Genomic DNA, 18,514 nt, shown 5'->3' with positions numbered 1-18,514 from the left:
CACACCACAAATCCTAAACGCCCTTATATATTTGAGCTACAACAGAATCTACAACCTTGGTCCACAATCCAACCTTGGTCCACAATCCGTAAGAGAAACATGTCAAAAAATACATAAACTCTATTTTTCGAGTCATTGCGACCTGGAATGAAACAAAGTTCTAGCCACAACTTCACCATCCCCGCTTCAGGGTTTGGAATGTAGTATAAGAGAAAACTGAAAGCCTCACTTTAGAAATTGAGAGAAGATTTGGGAGCTGAAATTTGTGATCTTATTTGCATTGAAATCTTTCTCCTTAACTTTATTATGCACGTAGGCTTCAAGTCAAATCACGTAAATTTTTGTGTGTTAAGGGCTGTTCACTAACGTTTTCACTTCCTTGTTTTCATGAATCATTATTATAATTTTAATTTTGTTTTTGTGGTCATCTTTCTCCCTCTAAAAAACGGTATCTGGGTTTGAGGATGGTGATTGCAGAGATAGACATGAGAGTGAGTGACAGGGTCCAGAAGTTGCAAGAATCCAAAAGTTGTTGCCTCTCTTCTTCTCCAGCAACGACGGCGTCGGAATCGAGATGTAGTTGATGTGGTTGAAAAGAGAGACATGGATGAGTTTGATAGAGGAAATCGTCAGTCCAAATCCTACATCAGTCCAGCTATCCGATGAAATTGAGGCATAGTTGTCTGAAATTCAAAGAAATCGTCCCTCCAAATTTGACTTAAATCAGGCAGGCGAGAGCTTTTCTTCCATGGCGACTTACCTTCCAACCAAAGAAGATGTCGGCAGTGGCGATGCTGGTGGTGGTTGTCGACTAAAATGATGGTGGTGGCGGTTGTGCGACAGGGATGGTGGTGGCCGAACTTGCAGCGACGACAACGATGATTTATTCTCTTGCCTTTCAAATTAAAAGTTTCCTCGAGAATCTTCATCTCCTTCATGAGAACAGTTGCAGTACTAGTGTAACTTTTGAATCAACGGCGTCATAGTCAGTATTTCCCTTTCCCTACTCCACCTTTCTTTCTTTTGGTAAGTTCTCTTCCTTCTCCTTTTCTGCTTCTGTCACATTTTAAATTGATAGTAAGACCTTCATGACTTCCCATTCACTGATGTATCGTTTTCAGTCAAGCCCAAGAATGAAGAACAACAAAAGAAAAAAGAGTGGCTCATTGTTTTCAGTAGGTATTTTCAATGTATTTGTAATTCACGTAGACAAGTACTAGATATGACTATTGCATGTGTTTTAGATGTTTGGCCTGCTAAAACTACCTTATCTATAACTAGATTTCTTACGGGATTAAAATTTTCTGAAACACTCAGAATCAGATTAATCTACTAAACATATTTGAAGTTGTGAATTTGCATGGTTTGCCTTTGTGTTTCATAGAATAGGATGCTAAGTTTAAAATTACTAATGATCTGATGGTGACAAAAGGCTCTAATCACTAATTTTTGCTGGTGCATCCAGTGATAACAGTATTAAGTTTTCCGCGGGGGAATCATTCTGGTTGCTATGCCCCAATAACAAAACAAAGCATCAAGGTTCTTCAGTCATTTTCTGTTTTAAGTATTGACAAGAAGAGCTCGTAACTTACGCTTTAGTCATCGTTTTCAATCAAGACAAAAAAAATGAAGAAGAAGAAGAAAAGTAAAAAGAAAAGGTCATTGCCTTGCTAAAACTATCTTCTTACCTCTATCTAGATTTCTTATGTGATTAATTGATAACAAGTTTGTTTTTAGAAAGTTGGAGACATTCGAATCAGATTAATATACTTTTAAGATTTCGAATTTTGCATTGTTTGGCTTGGTTTGTGACCAGATGGTGCTAAAGGAATGGAGTGATTCTGGAGAAAATAATTCCTTATATATAATCACTTGACTTTACTAGTAGAGTAATAGGTTTAGGCACAAACCTTCAATTTCTAATCTCTCACTTTTCAAATTAATAAAACAGGTAATAGTGAAAACACTGCCATCATGGAATACACAAGCATTCACTACTTACAAACATTACAGTAGATTAAATAAGAGAATTTTCAACTAAACAAAAAGAAGTCTTAACACTTACTGGTTACAAATGTGCTATTATTTCTACCAAAGATGTGTAGGTACCGATCAATACAGTTGATATACCCATAAGCACAATGACAATTATGATCAGCAATTCAAATCCAAGCCTCTGATAAGCACCGGAAATTTTCAAGTAGCAGAAGCATGGCAGCAAAAATGAAGCGGTAACACTTAGAAAAGCTCCAACAAGTGACATGAGGTATCCGAAAAAAGGGACTGTCACGGCTACAACAATGGTGCTCATTACCAAGATGGTCCTGATCAGGATGAGGCTAAAGGGTCTCTTGTTGCAGTAACGATGAAGCCGGTTTTCAATAGCATGCACAATCGGTTTAACCATCAACGCATACTTGCATATGGGAGTTACCAAGGTTGTACATATTGCCACTCTTGAACTAACTTTTTCTGTTGGGAGATTCAATGTTATCTGTGATTGAAGGTCTGATCCGAACATTAAATACCCCAAAATCGCCATTGATGCATAACTGATGGTGCAAATGACAAAGCATATGAGCAAAACCTATAATGTGAAAAAAAGCAGAGTAAAAGTCAGTACCTTAATCAGTTAAAACCACCTTAGAGTGAATTCAAAATCCTTGCTTTACCTTTGAGAATTGATGCTTTTTCTTCATAGAAGTGTAAAGAGTAGGTAAAACTGGATGAGCACAATAACAAAAGGCGTATAAGCTGACAGCAATCGGAAGTCCATTCCAATTTAGAATCATTCCCTTTTGGTTAAATCCGACGCCATCAAATGCACCAACCCACAAAATCGAGCCAAGGATGACAAGGGAAGCTAGAACTCCAGTGGCAGAGACATAAGAAAGAATGCTCATGTTGTCTAACCAAACAGTAGGCATTGTGATAAGGCCAACAATCACCACGAAGCTTTGTTTTCCACTTATTTTTAGCCCACCAATTTCAATTCCCATATGGGGTAACAAATTATCTAAATTATCCCCTTCTAGAATCAAGAAACCTGTCGCGACTAAGTAGAGCTCCGTGTTCATAAAAATTGATACCAACAATCTGCCTTTGCTCCCAAATGCTCCGTCGCCAATGTCAGGATAGGTTCTGATATTTGGATCCATATCCATGCATCTTTTAATCAGTAAACCTGTGTAGAAGGCTGCAATGGCAATGACAAATAGAAGTATCAAGCTCAGCCACCCTCCTGATGCTAGCGCATATGGAACTGACAGTATTCCGAGTCCTGAGAAGCCAAAGGAGGTTGAATTTAGTTCTGTAATGATGGTAATGTTACCGATTTTTCCTATTTTCTGTTTTTGGGAATTTATTTGATTTTTCTGGATTATTTTAATTTTTACCTCGTTTTGCATGCCACGCGGGCCCCAAAGGGCATTTTGGTCATTCATCGAGCGCCGAGGGTATTGGAAATTTATTTTTAATCAAATTTAAGTCAATTAGAAGTAACGGTATCATTTTTAAAATTTTTGGAAAGTCCGACAATTTCCACACTCGGGAACTTCGCTTGTTGTCTCATTTTAAGTAAAGGGCATTGTAGTCATTTCACATGCATATATATATATATATATATATATGGGTAGCTATATGTTAGAAAGATATTTTATGGGATTTAAATGGAAGGAATTGTTGAAGTGAGGGACAAGATAGTAAAATGACCAAAAGTGATTCCACTCCAAGCTTGACAAATGGCACATTTAGAACCATGGAATAAATTACAAAAATAAATAAATAAATAAATTCAACCAATTCTTCTACCTCTTGCTGAAAATCCCCCCCCTCTCCCTCCCTCTCTCTTTAGTTTTCTTTCTCCTCTCTCTGTATATCTATACATCTATATATACATATGTCTTGCAAACCTTGATTTGAAAGAGTTATAGTAAGATTTTGGAGGTGACCAAAAAAGGGAATGTAATATTACCAATCATATATATATATATATATATATATATATATATATAGATATATGTTTATATTAAATGTAATAATTGTTGCCGTGAGCCCCACAGGGGCTTTAGTCATTATAATGACCAAGGGGTCATTACCATAACCAATTTTCTCTCTCTCTACGCGGCTGTCTTCTTTCCTCCTCTGCTTTTTATTTTTCTTTTTCATTTCACAATTTCAAGCTTCAATTACTCACTCATCTTTTGAAGATTTTTTATGCCGTTTGTGGCAAAACGAAGAACTTGTCGAGATCTACTCATGGGTGTAAGCAATTTATCATTTGGTGCACCCTAGGAAATTCGAAAATTAGGATTCAAATTGGAGATTTTCATCATTTTGAGGTAGAGGTCTCTAACACCCAATCTTCTTGTTCCTTTGTGAGTTTTTCTACTATAATTGTTGACAAGCATGATTAATTTGAATTATTTGTCGCTAAAAAATTTTAATTTTGTATATGAAGCATACAATTATGTGTAATTGTTGATTGCATGGAAAACATACTTAATTATTGATTTCTCTATGCTATTACGTTGACAAAATTGTTAGAAATAATATATGGAAGCTTATGAAAATTTTCTTAGAATTATTGTAAAGCTTGCTCATTTGTGGAGTATGAAATTTCTTATTTGCTCTTTAAATTGACTTGATTGTGTATATGAAGTACGTGAGCATGTGTATTTAATTGAATTGTATGTAAGAGCATGCTTTGTGTGCTGGATTGTGTTGATTTTGTTTTAAAATGGCTTAAATATGTATATGAAGTATGTAATTATGTGTATTACTTTATTTGGATGTAAAGCATGTTTAAGTACTAATTTTCTATGCTCATTTTATTGTTAATTTGTTAGAAATATTATGCGAGAGCATGTGAAATTTTCTTGTGTAGTTTAAGTTGAAGAATGATAAATACATATGTATGGCATAACATGTCCATGCATGAGCATTGGGAAAAAAATAAAAAATAAAAATGGGAATGGTTTGTTGGAAATGAAAAGGGGGAATTTTTAGGAAGAAGTTTTGATTAAAATCTTTTTTTATGAAAACCCGGTCGCCGCGGAGTCACCAAATGGCCGGTGTGTTAATATAGCCTAGAGGGAATTAGGGAGATCACCCTAACGTGGTTGAGCTAGCTGGGCCCAAAATGACGCCGCGGGGGTACCAAGGGTCAGAGACACTAGCCAATCATTTTCTCGTGTCACTGCGGGATCACCAAAGGACGGGTTATATTAACAGTTTGAAAAATTGATGGATTGGATTTTGAAAAGGGGGAGCGACATAGTATGACATGGCATTCCATAGCACCACATTGTTCATTTTGGATTTGAGGTTGTTGTATTTTCTCCTGGCATAGCATGATTTTGTTCCCCATTGTTCAATTCATTGTTTGGATTCACGAGGTCACAAGAGGTGTGTCTTAGGCACCACTTACTGAGCAATTTGTTCACCCCTTATATTTAATATTTTTTTTAAGACTCTGATCGCAAGTGGCAGACGACGCTCCTCCACAGGGTTCGATGGGTTAATAGATCATTTTAACATATTTTGTAGCTATAATCTCATTTTATTATTATTATTATTTATTTATTTATTATTACTTATTTTTTTATAAACCCGGAATGACACGTATAACATGTATTGACGTAGGAAAGAATAGTATTATCCTTAGTTGACCTTGGGTTCGGTTAAGGACCTAACTAATGGTTCGAACCTACGGGTTCGGGTTATTACAGGGAAAGTTGGAGAGCTTGGAGAAGTCTTCCATTTGGCACCCATATTGCTAGGGCTTGGAAGGTTTTTGAAATTTGGGGCTTGCAAAGGCCTTGTTTGGTTTACTATCTTGAGGAAGGGAAAGTTTAAATTATGAGTCATATGGTTTTAGTAAGCTTCTACGTATATTCTTACTTGAAATCTTGTTGTTGTGCAGCATGCTTAGTTTTGTAGAGACTTGGGTTGTGGTGTTCAAGCATGATATATGGTTGATTTATGTGGTTTGAAATATGGCTAATGCGTTTTTATACTAGTTGTGCATAACTTACTAATTTCTATGTTGAAATGCGGAAATATAATTTTTATGATTGTCTTATGTTTTGTATATCATGTATAATGATGTTGATTTAAATTCATGAATAGTATTTTGACAATTAATAGCATAAATTTCAAGTATTTTTCATGGGGAAATTGGGCTTACGAAATTGAAGTCGTGATGCGGGAATGAAGGATGAGAAGGGAATTGAGGTTGTGGTTTAAGTTGGGTTGAGAAGTAAGATGATGGTTGTGAAAGATTTGATGAGATTTAGGTTGGAAGGAAAGAGGAGGGCAATTGCATCTTATGTGTTGAAATGATTTATGAATTTAATGTTTGAAGTTATGGTTGACATTCCCATGACCCATTCTTCTTATTCTCCTCTTCTTTGGTTGTGGTTCACGGGATTATTAGGAATGTAATTTAAGCTTTTTCTATTGAGCTGTTGAGCTCACCCTATTCTTATTAACATTTTTCAAGAAATTTAGAGATAAACCGATGAATTATATGCATCTATGGATATTGATGTAATTAGGATTTCATTTTATTTATATTAAAGTTATGTAATTTTGGCCATGAAGGCCTCATTTTCTGTATGTAATTCTTTAGAAATTGTATAAAAATGGGATTTATATAATTCGATTTTTTTTAAAACGATGTATTGGATTTGTATTTAGTTTAATGCAAGGCACGGGAGTTTAATTATACTTTACACACTTTGAATGCATGAATTGGGATAGGTTTAGACTTTAAATAAAGTTATCAAGAGACCAAGGGAGTACCCATATACACAAATGCTTAGTTTTAGACTTTTCTGGGCTATTTTCAGGTTTTTGGACTTCGAGAACCGGTTCAGCCCTTGTAGAACCGGTTCAAGGGTGTTTTTGGTTCGCATTGTGGCATTCTGCCAGGTGGAACCTGTACCAAGATTGGAAACCGGTTCCAGCCCTCCAGTGTATATTTTTGCCTTAACAGTGTATTAGCTTTGACCGCCAGATTTTGTTTGGTCATAACTTCTTCGTTCCAAACCCAATTAGGGTCATTCTTGAGTCCATTTTCAAGGATTTTGAGTTAGCTTTCCAGTGAGACCAACCTCATCCTCAAATTCCATTCATGTTGAGAGTTATGACTATTTTAGTGAAACAGTGTCGGGATCTGCCTTGAACCGGTAAGGGCGTTTTTGAGAATTCATAACCGATGACCGTAGAACCTCACCGAGTATCATGGAATTGACTAGAATGATTGTTTTAAACCTCATTTTATTAGTCTAAGGATGGATTAACCTCTCATATTGTAAAATGGCCATTTTTCCCCTAGTGTGTCCTCGGGTTTGGTTAAAGACCCGGTTAGCGATTCGGACTCTCGGGTTCGGGTCGTTGCAATGATAAATTGAGTTTCTGAGCTCGGATTTTTATTCTTATTTGTTATTTTCTTTCTACTGAGAGTATACAAATCTAAAATTCCAATCTCAGCTTTTAAATCCTCAAGCCTATAAATCAACTTCCTTTAAGTCTTCTTCAAGGCAGAGGATAAAGTTACCTATAAGTTGCATGCATGTAGCATCCCAATTAAAGCTGAATGTAAAATAAGTTCACTATTTTATATATATCTGGTGTTTATTTATGTAAAAAAACCTTGATTTGAGATGAATACGACTGCCAGGGGAAAAAATTTGGAATGAAACACATTAATGCAATAACTTTTTTTTATTATTATTATTATGTCTTTCATATAATGAAAATTCTACTATTCAAAACCATAATTTCTTTTGGTAGAAACCATATTGAGCACTAGGGTTAATTTCTTCAGTCATCTTCACATTAATTAAGGGAATCCCTGTTCCACAGAAAACATACACCACACAAGATACAAATATTTATATTGTTCGAGGTGAATTTTCAGTGAAAAATTTCACTAGATATTATAAATTTTAATCCCCAACCGCCCTCTCTTTCTCACTCTCTAAACTGCAATTTTCAGTGTTCTCTCGTAACACATCACAAACCCTAAAAACACCATACTGGGCTAAAATAGAATCTACAACCTCAGTCCACAATCCGCAAGAGAAACATGTCAAAAAATACACAAACTCCATTTTTCGAGTCATTACGACCTGGGCTGAAACAAAGTTCTATCCACAACTTCAGCATCCCCGTTTCAAGGTTTGAAATGTAGTATAAGAGAAAACTGAAAGCCGCACTTTAGAAAGTGAGAGAATATTAGGCGACTGAAACTTGTAATCTTATTCATATATTGAAATCGTTCTCCATAACTTTATTATGTACGCTGATTTTACGTCAAACCACGTAAATCTTTGTGTGTTAAGTGTTTGTTTCTTGATTCGTGGCATTTGTCTCAACATGCTACAAATAAGTAGTACAATTATATGTAGAAATGGTCTTGTAAGGTAAAGCCTAGTGACTCGAGCTAATTTATATAAACATATATAGATACATTTTACTAAAGAAATGACATAAAAGAAGAAGAAGAACCTGACATAACATTGAGTCCATTGAAACAGGTCTTGGAAAAAGAGGTGGTGCCAGCACTTTGATGCTCACTAACTGACTCTCCTCTCTCAACCTCCTCCTCATTAAGCTGGTGTTGATTCCCACCATTGTCAAGTATGAATGGTACGGTTAGAGAGTGCTCATCATGTGGCTCATCCTCCATTATATATATATATATATATATATATATAGAGAGAGAGAGAGAGAGAGAGAGAGAGGGAGGGAGGGAGGGAGAGTGTGTGTGTGTGTGTTTTTGTGGAGACCTAAGAGAGATGCTGTGTTGCATGAAGAGTTCTAAGAGCAGTATGTGATCTTACCTCTAAATTCTAATATTTATGGGTTTCAACATTCTGCTGCTGGCACACTTGAATTTTGATCCCTGTTATCAATAAGGTCCCCACAAAGAGTGGTCCCACCAATCTTAGCGCTTGTGTCATGTTCTAATCAAATCATACTTTGAGGGATAAAAAAGGTCATTTTCAATTAACATTTACCACATATTAGGGGTTCAATACAAAGCCTAACACTTTAGAATCTGACTATTACATGCCCTGAATTGTGTGGTTGGCTTGCTTAAGGACTTATCTTAGTTTAATTTACTTGGTCAATTGGATAATAAATTTGCTTTTGAAAAATTTGGACACAGTCCATACAATTAAAACTACTTCAAGATATTTAATTTTTTTTAACTTTTATGTGACAAGAATATCTTATATTGGAATTAATGACTTGTTGACAACTAATTATTAGAGGACCTTTTGTTTGATATAATGAAAAAGAAAATGTCGATTTCACAACACGTTCCACATTAATCAAGGAGGAGAAGTTGTTGAGTTTTTTGATTCTTCATTTTTTTTCTAAATGTAAAGTCACGTGCTGATGTGGTTACATTTTATTTGAAAAGTCATGTCGTGTGTACACCTTTATTACATTTTATTATCTTTAATTTTATTATTACTTGACAGGACTCACGTTAAGTTATGCTAGAGTCACAATTGACAAGGATCACTTGTCCAAAAAAAATTTAAATACTCCAAGAATAGTAAAATACTTAATAGTTCTATTCTTATTTAATGATACTTAATAAGATGGAATGTTCGATATTCAAGAATGAATTTCTCCACTCATCAAGAAGAATTCAAGCTCTTGCTAATGCAAAATCGCCTAAAATTATATATATATATATATATATATATATATAAAGGTCAAAATAGGGGTGAGGGAAAAAAAAAATAGCTTTCTTTGAACTATCCCACGAAACATTCCTACTTGTTCTTTAGACATTTCCAAAAGCTCTCACTTTCATTGTCTAAATCCTACAGCATCTCCGCGTACCAAGTGAACCACTTTATCTTTTGCACTACACCAAAAGACAATAAATAACTAATAAAGATGCAATTGATCACTAAAAATGGAATGTGTAATAATATTCCAATGGGAAAATAATAAATTAAAAAATAAAATAAAAAATCACGTAATGGACTGAGTGCTTGCTATTCAATCTCAAAAGGTAGAATTTCCTGATAGAATTTGTAATGTGGGTCCAGCCTGATCTATTAAAAAATATAAATTTGGTTGTGTTGTGCACTTGAATTTACGAATCCAAAACTCATTTAATTTTTATCAAAGACAAGAGATACAGAGGACTATCATACTATGATGATGAAATTATTAAAAATTACATTATAAGATTAAATATATAACGTGAAATGACATATAATAATAATAATAAAATAAAATAAAAGGTTGAAGAGAGAATTCATCTGATCAACTTCATTTGTATATGTGATTAAAATAAGAATAATGATGAAATAAGTTGGATATAAGCTGATTTATTTTTATAAAATGTCGTCCAATTTTGACTATTTGCAATTAAACACCACCACCACCAGCCTAACAATGTCCAAAAGAGGTGCTTCAAAAGCTTGGGATTCTTAATTAGAACATGACCTTACAGTGTACCTGTCACATTCAATTGAGACACATAATTGACACCAATTGACAAAATACCAAAATTGTTAATGAGAAGTGGAGACCTCATCCCAAAAGTAGCAGATACTACTTGTGAATGAAATTGTCACGGATCATGTGAGTGTTACGCTTTCGATAAGAAAAAGACTATTAAAAGAGTAACACGACACAATATAATCCAAATAACTTGTAATAAAACTTGTTTAAAAATTTATTTATATTTTTTTATATAAAAAAGTAACACATCACAATCCAATTCAAATAACTTGTAATACAACATAACTTGTTTAAAAATTTATTTATATTTTTATATATAAAAATATTGTTATTATAGGCAAATTAAAAATATAAATATTGAATTAAAACCTATTATAAAAGTTAAAATAGGCCGTTGAAGTTGGCCTCTCTTTTATTAATTAGACAGATCAAGTTTGATTAAACAAATTGACCCAAAATTATGAATACAATACGATTAAATTGGTTAATTAGGTTGTCAGGAACGTGATTAAAACAACTCAAACTTTGCCAATTTTGTGTTAGGTTTGAGTCGTGACAACATATTGTGTCAACTTTTGCCAACCATGTGATCAAGTCTCCGATGGCTTCAATGATATAATTGATAAACCTCATTTCTAGTGCGATTCTACCTAACAAATATTAAAAACGATGAATAGAGAAAAGTGCTGTAAATCTAGGGTTGTATAATTTTAACATGCATTAGTTGTGAAAAGGATAAATAGTGATGCAGAGAGATATCTTTCAGAATGGAAAAGCCCATATTTATAATGTCTCCATCTCCATTTCCATATTTCCATTTCCTAAGCATTTTTCTCTATCAAGCAAAAACAATGAACATTTTAATAGATTAATAACTCCACTATGACACCACACAACGATCAACAAGAATTAAACTGAGCCCACATGTCTATAAATGAAAATGATATAATTGACCTTCATAGATATTCAATTACCAAAACTTACACATTTCACTTTTGGAAGGATAACTTTGTCATTTTATTAATTAAAAATTCAAGCACGTACAACGCCAGTACCATATCCCCAAAAGCAATGTTCGTTGGGTATTTCCCAGTGATTTAGTGTGTGGTATTATTATAAACAGAGCCCACATGTCTATAAATGAAAATGATATAATTGACCTTCATAAATATTCAATTACCAAAACTTACACATTTCACTTTTGGAGAGATAAATTTGTCATTTTATTAATTAAAAATTCAAGCACGTACAACGTCAATATCACCATATCCCCAATAGCAGTGTTCGTTAGGCATTACCCAGTGATTTAGTGTGTGGTATTATTATAAACAAGCTCTGGCTATGCCCATATTCGAATCCCCTCTCTCCCGAATTTGCCAAGCTTTGTAGCTAATTTTGGGCCTCTATAAGTTGCTTGAGAAAGGACCCAAAGAAAACGACCATTGGAGAATCCAGGATTAATAATTAAGATGTCGAATTAAGCTTAGGCCTGAGGTCCAACGAACAAGCCCAACTAGTATTGCAGGCCTTACAGTAGCCCGTACACAATTGAGGAATGGCCCAACAATCTAAATCCGAGCCACGTACAAACCAACCCTAAATCACAGTTTGGGGCAAGGAACCTTTGGAATGTCTCAATGCTGACCAGACCCCGTTTATAATACCACACTTTATATATATATATATATATTTATTTATTTATTTATTTATTTATTTATATGTAAATTCCTATTTAAAATTAAAAACTCGGAAAAATAAATGATATAAAAGAGGCCACCAATAGAATAAATCAACAAAATTATGAAAAGCCAACAAAAAAATTATATTATTTAAATTAATAGACAAGGCTAAGCTTAAATTAGAATGTATATTTAGAGGCAAAATAAATTGGGTCCATTGACTCTTCTCCGAGCATACCTTCTCACCACTTGATAAGTTTGCAAGGTTCTTCCAGCTCTCCTCACCTCCAAGTGTAATCATCTGTAGCAAGATTGAAACAAAGGATCAAGGGTTCTTCAGTCATTTTCTGTTTTAACTATTGACACGAAGAGCTCATAACTTACACTTAAGTCATCATTTTCAATCAAGACAAAAAAAATGAAGAAGAACAAAAGTAAAAAGATGTAACGACCCGAATCCGATAGTCCGAATCGCTAACCGGGTCCTTACCCGAACCTAAGGTTAACTAAAGACGTTACCATCCTTTCTTATTGCAATACATAATATACATGTCATTCTATGGTTTATAAATAATAATAATGATGATGATGATGATGATAAAATGAGATCATAGCTACAAAATAGGTCAAACAGTTCACTAATCCATCAAAATCTGTGGAGGAACGTCGTCCGCCACTTCCTTCCTGTGACCTAAAAAAAATGTTAAAATGATGGGGTGAGCATAAAGCTCAGTAGGAAGCGTCTAAGACACACCTCTTATGACCTCATGAATCCATACAATGAATAGGATACGAGATAACGGGATCATACTATGCTAGGAATATAAACCATAACCACAATATCTAATATAAACACAAATGTCATCCAAGTCACAAATACACCATGTATGCCAATAAAGTGCAATGTCATGCTCATGTCGCTCCCCATTTCTGAAATATTTCCATTTCAACTTCCAAACCATTGGTGTAATTCGACCCAAGGCACCTCCATGGCATCACGAAAAGAGGATTGACTAACTATCCACGACCACAAGACACCTCCAAGGCGTTGCATCCGGCCTACTTAGTTCAACTATACTCCCCTCTAAACTACACTAACACCACGGACCATTAAGCACCTTCTAGGCATTCGGTTTTCGCAAACACTTTTCAAAATATTTTTCCAAAATCATTTCATTTGCTTTCAAAACATTTTTTTCATTTTCCTTTCTCAATGGATGCATGAATGCTTCATGCTCCTAATCATAAATTCAATCATAGAATTTCACACATGCTTTGTAAATTAAATCTCTAAAATAGGTAATACATGTTTCCCTTCAACATTGTTTTAGCATAACAAGCATACAAAGTATAATTCATTTTACATAAGCATGCTATTACACAATTCTATACAATTCATCTATATATCATTCACATACTTTTGAGAAAATTAAATTAAGAAACTGTAACGACCCGAACCCGAGAGTCCGAATCGCTAACCGGGTCCTTACCCGAACCCGAGGTCAACTAAAAAAACGTTACCGTCCTTTCCTATATCAATACATAATATACGTGTCATGTCAGGGTTTATAAATATTAATAATAATAATAAAATGAGATCATAGCTACAAAGTATGTCAAACAGTCCACTAACCTATCAAAACCTGTGGAGGAACGTCATCCGCCACTTCCTTCCCGTGACCTGAAAAATGTTAAAATGATGGGGTGAGCTAAACGCTCAGTAGGAAGTGTCTAAGACACACCTCTTATGACCCCGTGAATCTACATAAAGAATAGAAAGCAAGAGAACGAGATCATATATCGGGAGTCAAGTAAAACCACTGTATCATCAACAAACATACATATCTCAACCAATTACCAAATGCACCACGTATGCCAATGATGTGCCGTGCCATGCCATGCAATGTCACTCCCTGTTTCCAAAACCATACTGTTTCAACTTCCAAACCGTTAGTGTAATTCGACCCAAGGCACCTCCAAGGCGTCACGAAAGGGGGATTGGCTAACCATCCACGACCACAAGGCACCTTCCAAGCGTCGCATCCAGTCTGGTTAGCTCAACCACACTAGGGTCTCTCCCTAGTCCCCTCTCTAGACCACACTAACACCACGGACCACTAGGCGCCTCCAAGGCGTCCGGGTTTTCACAAACACTTTTCAAAAACTTTTCCCCAAAACAGTTTCATTGGTTTAAAAAAAATATATACACTTTTCCCCTTTTTCTTTCCCAATGAGTGCATAAATGCTTCATGATTCCAAATACCAAATTCAACAACTATATTCCATACATTTTACCCATATCACAATCACAACTTGTGAAAGAATATTTTAAACATTTATTTCTACGATTATGACATCAAATTTCCATGGCAATTGAAATACATAAACTAAATAACTTGTCATTTCTAAGCATGCTTTTTCACTACAAGAATGTAACTAAATTTATAAACTCATTTATCACATAGCATACATCCACCACTTTACATATAATCAACTACAATCACATAGTCAAAATAATTGAAATTAAACATGCTTATAGTCAATTTAAGAAGGAAAATTCACATAAAACCTAAGAAATTGTGAATTAGAGCACCCCTATCTCAAAAGTAGCCAAAATACATCCCCAGCCGGGAAAGTCAACGCCGGTCAACAAGGTCAATGCTGGTCAACAAAAGTCAACGCCGGTCAACAGCTGTGGAACAGAAAACTGTTCAGTGGGAACGTAGCCGTCGATGAGGAGATTCTACTGTTCCAAAGGCTCAGCTTCGGAATCCGACTCTAAGTGGCCCAAAACCCCCTCCGAAGCCTTAGATCATAAAATTTAAAAAATTCGCAAAATAATCACCACCCCTCAAAAAATTAAATCATTTGACTATGTGATAGAGAACGATGAGAGGAACATTTTCAATCAAGGAACTAAGACCGGAAATCTGACCAATTGGCCGAAAGATGGAAGAGCAAAATTGAAGCTTAAAGAAAAAGAAAACAGATGGAGAGAGATACTGCGCGAGAGTGAGAGATAGCAGATGGTCTGACCATAAAAGGTCATTATAATGACTAAAGCCCCTATGGGGCCCACGGCAACAAATTTTACATTTAACATATATATATATATATGTATATATAATTGGTAAAATTACAATCTACCTTCCTTAAAGAGATTTCGTCCTCGAAATCTACCTTCCTTAAAGAAGGAGGCTCACAGTCGCACACCTTTCCAAAAAACCTCATAAAACCCCAAGACCTTTTATGGTCAGACCATCTGCTATCTCTCACTCACAAACATTATTGCCTTAGACACCAGACGTAACCAGGCAATTAGAAACCACTGCCACTGAAACCTAATACTCACCACCCTATGAGGATACTCATTTCTCACAACTTTGCAACACAAAACCAACTGATACACTCTACACTATACACGACTGAAAACGGACATCAGTCTACTCTACACAGTCACGAAATGCTCCAAAGCCCGAGAAAAAAACAGTCATCAGACCACCGAAAAAGACAACATCAAACCACACTCATCCTCCAAAGGACACGCAAAATCCCAGACAAGGAACCCTATTCATTACACAATCAAGCTCAAACTAAATCTACACATCTCTGTCAAACCAACACTCGTCATCTATCACACAGCTACACCATCACATACTAGTACAAGCAACCACCAACCGCACCATACGAAAATCATCATACTAAACAACTTCAAAAAGATAAAACAACAGATTTCCCAATGACTACATAATCATGAGTCACCAGAACAATAAAACGTATTATCCTGTATCCTGGACACAAATCCTCAAAACAAGATTCTCAATAATCGATGATTGTACCACAAACCCGTTATCAGACACTTAATCCTACCTAGCACACCTTGTCGCCCAAGACAAACCATCTGAATCCACCCTGTCACACCGACACATCGTGCAATACTGTACTCTCACTACTTCTGATTAATGGAACAATCAGTAACCTTTAACCCGACATCGTGCTAAAGAGGGACTGATTCAGGAGAAATGGTTGGCCAGGTCATTCTCATCATCGATCTGACCTCAACACAGACATCGTTCATGTTCTCAGGTCCAAACCTCAAACACAATCTCATACAGTCCACAAGACAACCATGAGATTCACTCGCTACCAATCCATCGTTCTACGTAACCATGACGGCTAAACATTCACATACTTACTCTAAAATCCCAATCATAGTTTAATCGTATAACCCTAACAAGCTAATAATAATACAATACCAAACGTCACAATCATCAATCAACGTAAAAACTCTCTAATGATCTCACAACACCCATACCAAGTAGACAACTCCATAACATCATTCGATTCAATTAGTACCTCGTCAAACACATAATATGACTATCGCATGCCTGAAATCTCAAAACCAAAATCAATCATTCCCATTATTCATTTACAGAATCCCACATTCACTTCTCTAGTTGCTTAGCACTCAAGCAACACCAATACTTGTCCTCAAGGCACTGCTCGAATCAAACGTCTATAAAAATACCTAAGTACAAGACTCACATTACGTCACATCACCTAATCATCCTCGAACGTACAATTCATGACACATCCCCTAGCCCTCACCGCTAGTACTAGACACTGGAAACACACAATCCTTATTCGGTAACTCATACCACACATTCTACTAGTCAAAACCACTCTCAAAACAAACACTACAAAAACCAAAGACTCCACTTCCCTCCATGGGAGTGAGTCGACCCCTTCAATCAAGACCTCAATCGATGAACTCTAATAGGGTAACAAACCACTCACAAATCCGTCCGCTCACGGACGCGCTCAACTCCTAAATGGAGAACAAGTCTCGCGACAAACGACATCCTTGCCAAGACTAGAACAAATGGAAAGGGTAATGAACCCCGGACTCACCAAAGACTGACGACCCGCATCTGAATGCACCCGACACCCTGTCACACGCTGCTCACCAATCATCCAACCGTGAACACCCAATCTCACATGGGAAGAACTGAACTCCATACACAAAACGAGAAGAACCAACTGAAAACACACACAGGACTACGACCTCGATTCCAGGCGACCTCGCCACCAACGAACCGTCACTCTCTATCAACACAGAAACCTCACATACGATACACCGCGATAACACTGCTAACCAAAACCAATCAGGTAAGAGCACCGACATTCACGGCACACCAACACTAGAAACAATCACAGCCCTTCGGACACCACGTCCCGTTATACCTAGAATCAGTCACTCCTAACCGATAACCTCTACGCCATAAAATAACATTTTACTATCCACTTCATCTCTACCTACTCAGGTGACACTATCTCGATCACCGTGCGCATAAGACCAGTGACCTCAGTCACAACAACCCACTGACTCTTCAAAAGAAAAAGATACCTATATGGCAACACCGCCCTCACTGGCTCTATAGACTAAACCGTCCATAATCGCCTCAACTAGCGCACAATCCCATCACCCACCTGACAACATACAACAAACAACTCATACTCCGTAATCCACCCTCTGATCATACCTTAAACCATTTTGTTCATCAGTGCCAAACATCCCGCCATAACGCCTCTACTACCATCATCCTCGAATGATAACTCGAACTCACGTCCCACCGACTCAACAGGCTACCGCCAAGCGATCTCCCCTCAAGCATCACTAGGATAACACCATCACAACAAAAGAGTATGCCTCACTTTCGATACTCCCCACAGTAACCACTACTTGCCACTAGAAAAGAATCTTTATACGGTAATACTATGCCGACAAATCAAAAAAGGAAAAATTAATACTAAAACCAAAATGCTCAACACCCAACCATCAACAACACAATCAGTCACTAACACTCAATCTGTTACTCTAACCACTCTTCCCAAAACAACCTACATACTCAGCCAAAGAAACCTTATGCCCTAACGTCAACACCATCGCCTTCTCTCTTCACCGTCCCTCAGAACACCCTTGGCCTCGACAAAATTCAAATGGGGCTACCTGCTATACCTACGAGATCACCCTCATCCCAAATCACTTCAAACAATAATCTATTCTTTTGGACTCTCAACAACAAGTACCACTTCCTGATGCTCTAAACACAACCGGAATACAACTCCAGTCCACGACTTTCAAATTTTATCACAATCCATTTGATCCACAGTACCTACCCTCTATCACTTCGTCCGCAAACGACCCAATACTCCAATGACCCCATACTACCTGCCTTATCGTGCAACCCTGCACTACACAGCTAAAATTGACCACTATACACCATTTCGAGACTCTTTTGACAACCGAGACAACCAATAACCCTACTCATCCA

The 18,514-nt window shown here is 36.3% G+C and overlaps 1 protein-coding gene and 1 long non-coding RNA gene across 2 annotated transcripts; one reads left to right on the top strand and one right to left on the bottom strand.

Moving 5' to 3' along the window:
* Nucleotides 1–1,930: 1,930 nt before the first annotated feature.
* Nucleotides 1,931–8,832, bottom strand: LOC132315912 (amino acid transporter AVT1I-like). Its single transcript, XM_059814358.1, has 3 exons — nt 8,515–8,832; nt 2,673–3,280; nt 1,931–2,587 (listed from the first exon to the last, which is right to left on the bottom strand). Exons 1-3 carry the CDS (start codon nt 8,816–8,818, stop codon nt 2,069–2,071), a joined length of 1,431 nt encoding a protein of 476 aa, XP_059670341.1. The 5' UTR covers nt 8,819–8,832; the 3' UTR covers nt 1,931–2,068.
* On the top strand, nt 3,672–6,609 carry LOC132315913 (uncharacterized). Its single transcript, XR_009483876.1, has 2 exons — nt 3,672–4,340; nt 5,730–6,609. It is a non-coding gene; the product is annotated as an uncharacterized LOC132315913 (long non-coding RNA).
* Nucleotides 8,833–18,514: the final 9,682 nt, after the last annotated feature.

The sequence above is a fragment of the Cornus florida genome, unplaced genomic scaffold, assembly GCF_030987335.1.
Source record: "Cornus florida cultivar Cherokee Brave unplaced genomic scaffold, ASM3098733v1 CherokeeBrave_3.0.0_Hap2_Chr07, whole genome shotgun sequence".
Lineage (NCBI taxonomy): Eukaryota > Viridiplantae > Streptophyta > Magnoliopsida > Cornales > Cornaceae > Cornus > Cornus florida.
Note: the sequence above shows the minus strand (reverse complement) of the source record. Positions and strands in the feature narration are given on the sequence as shown.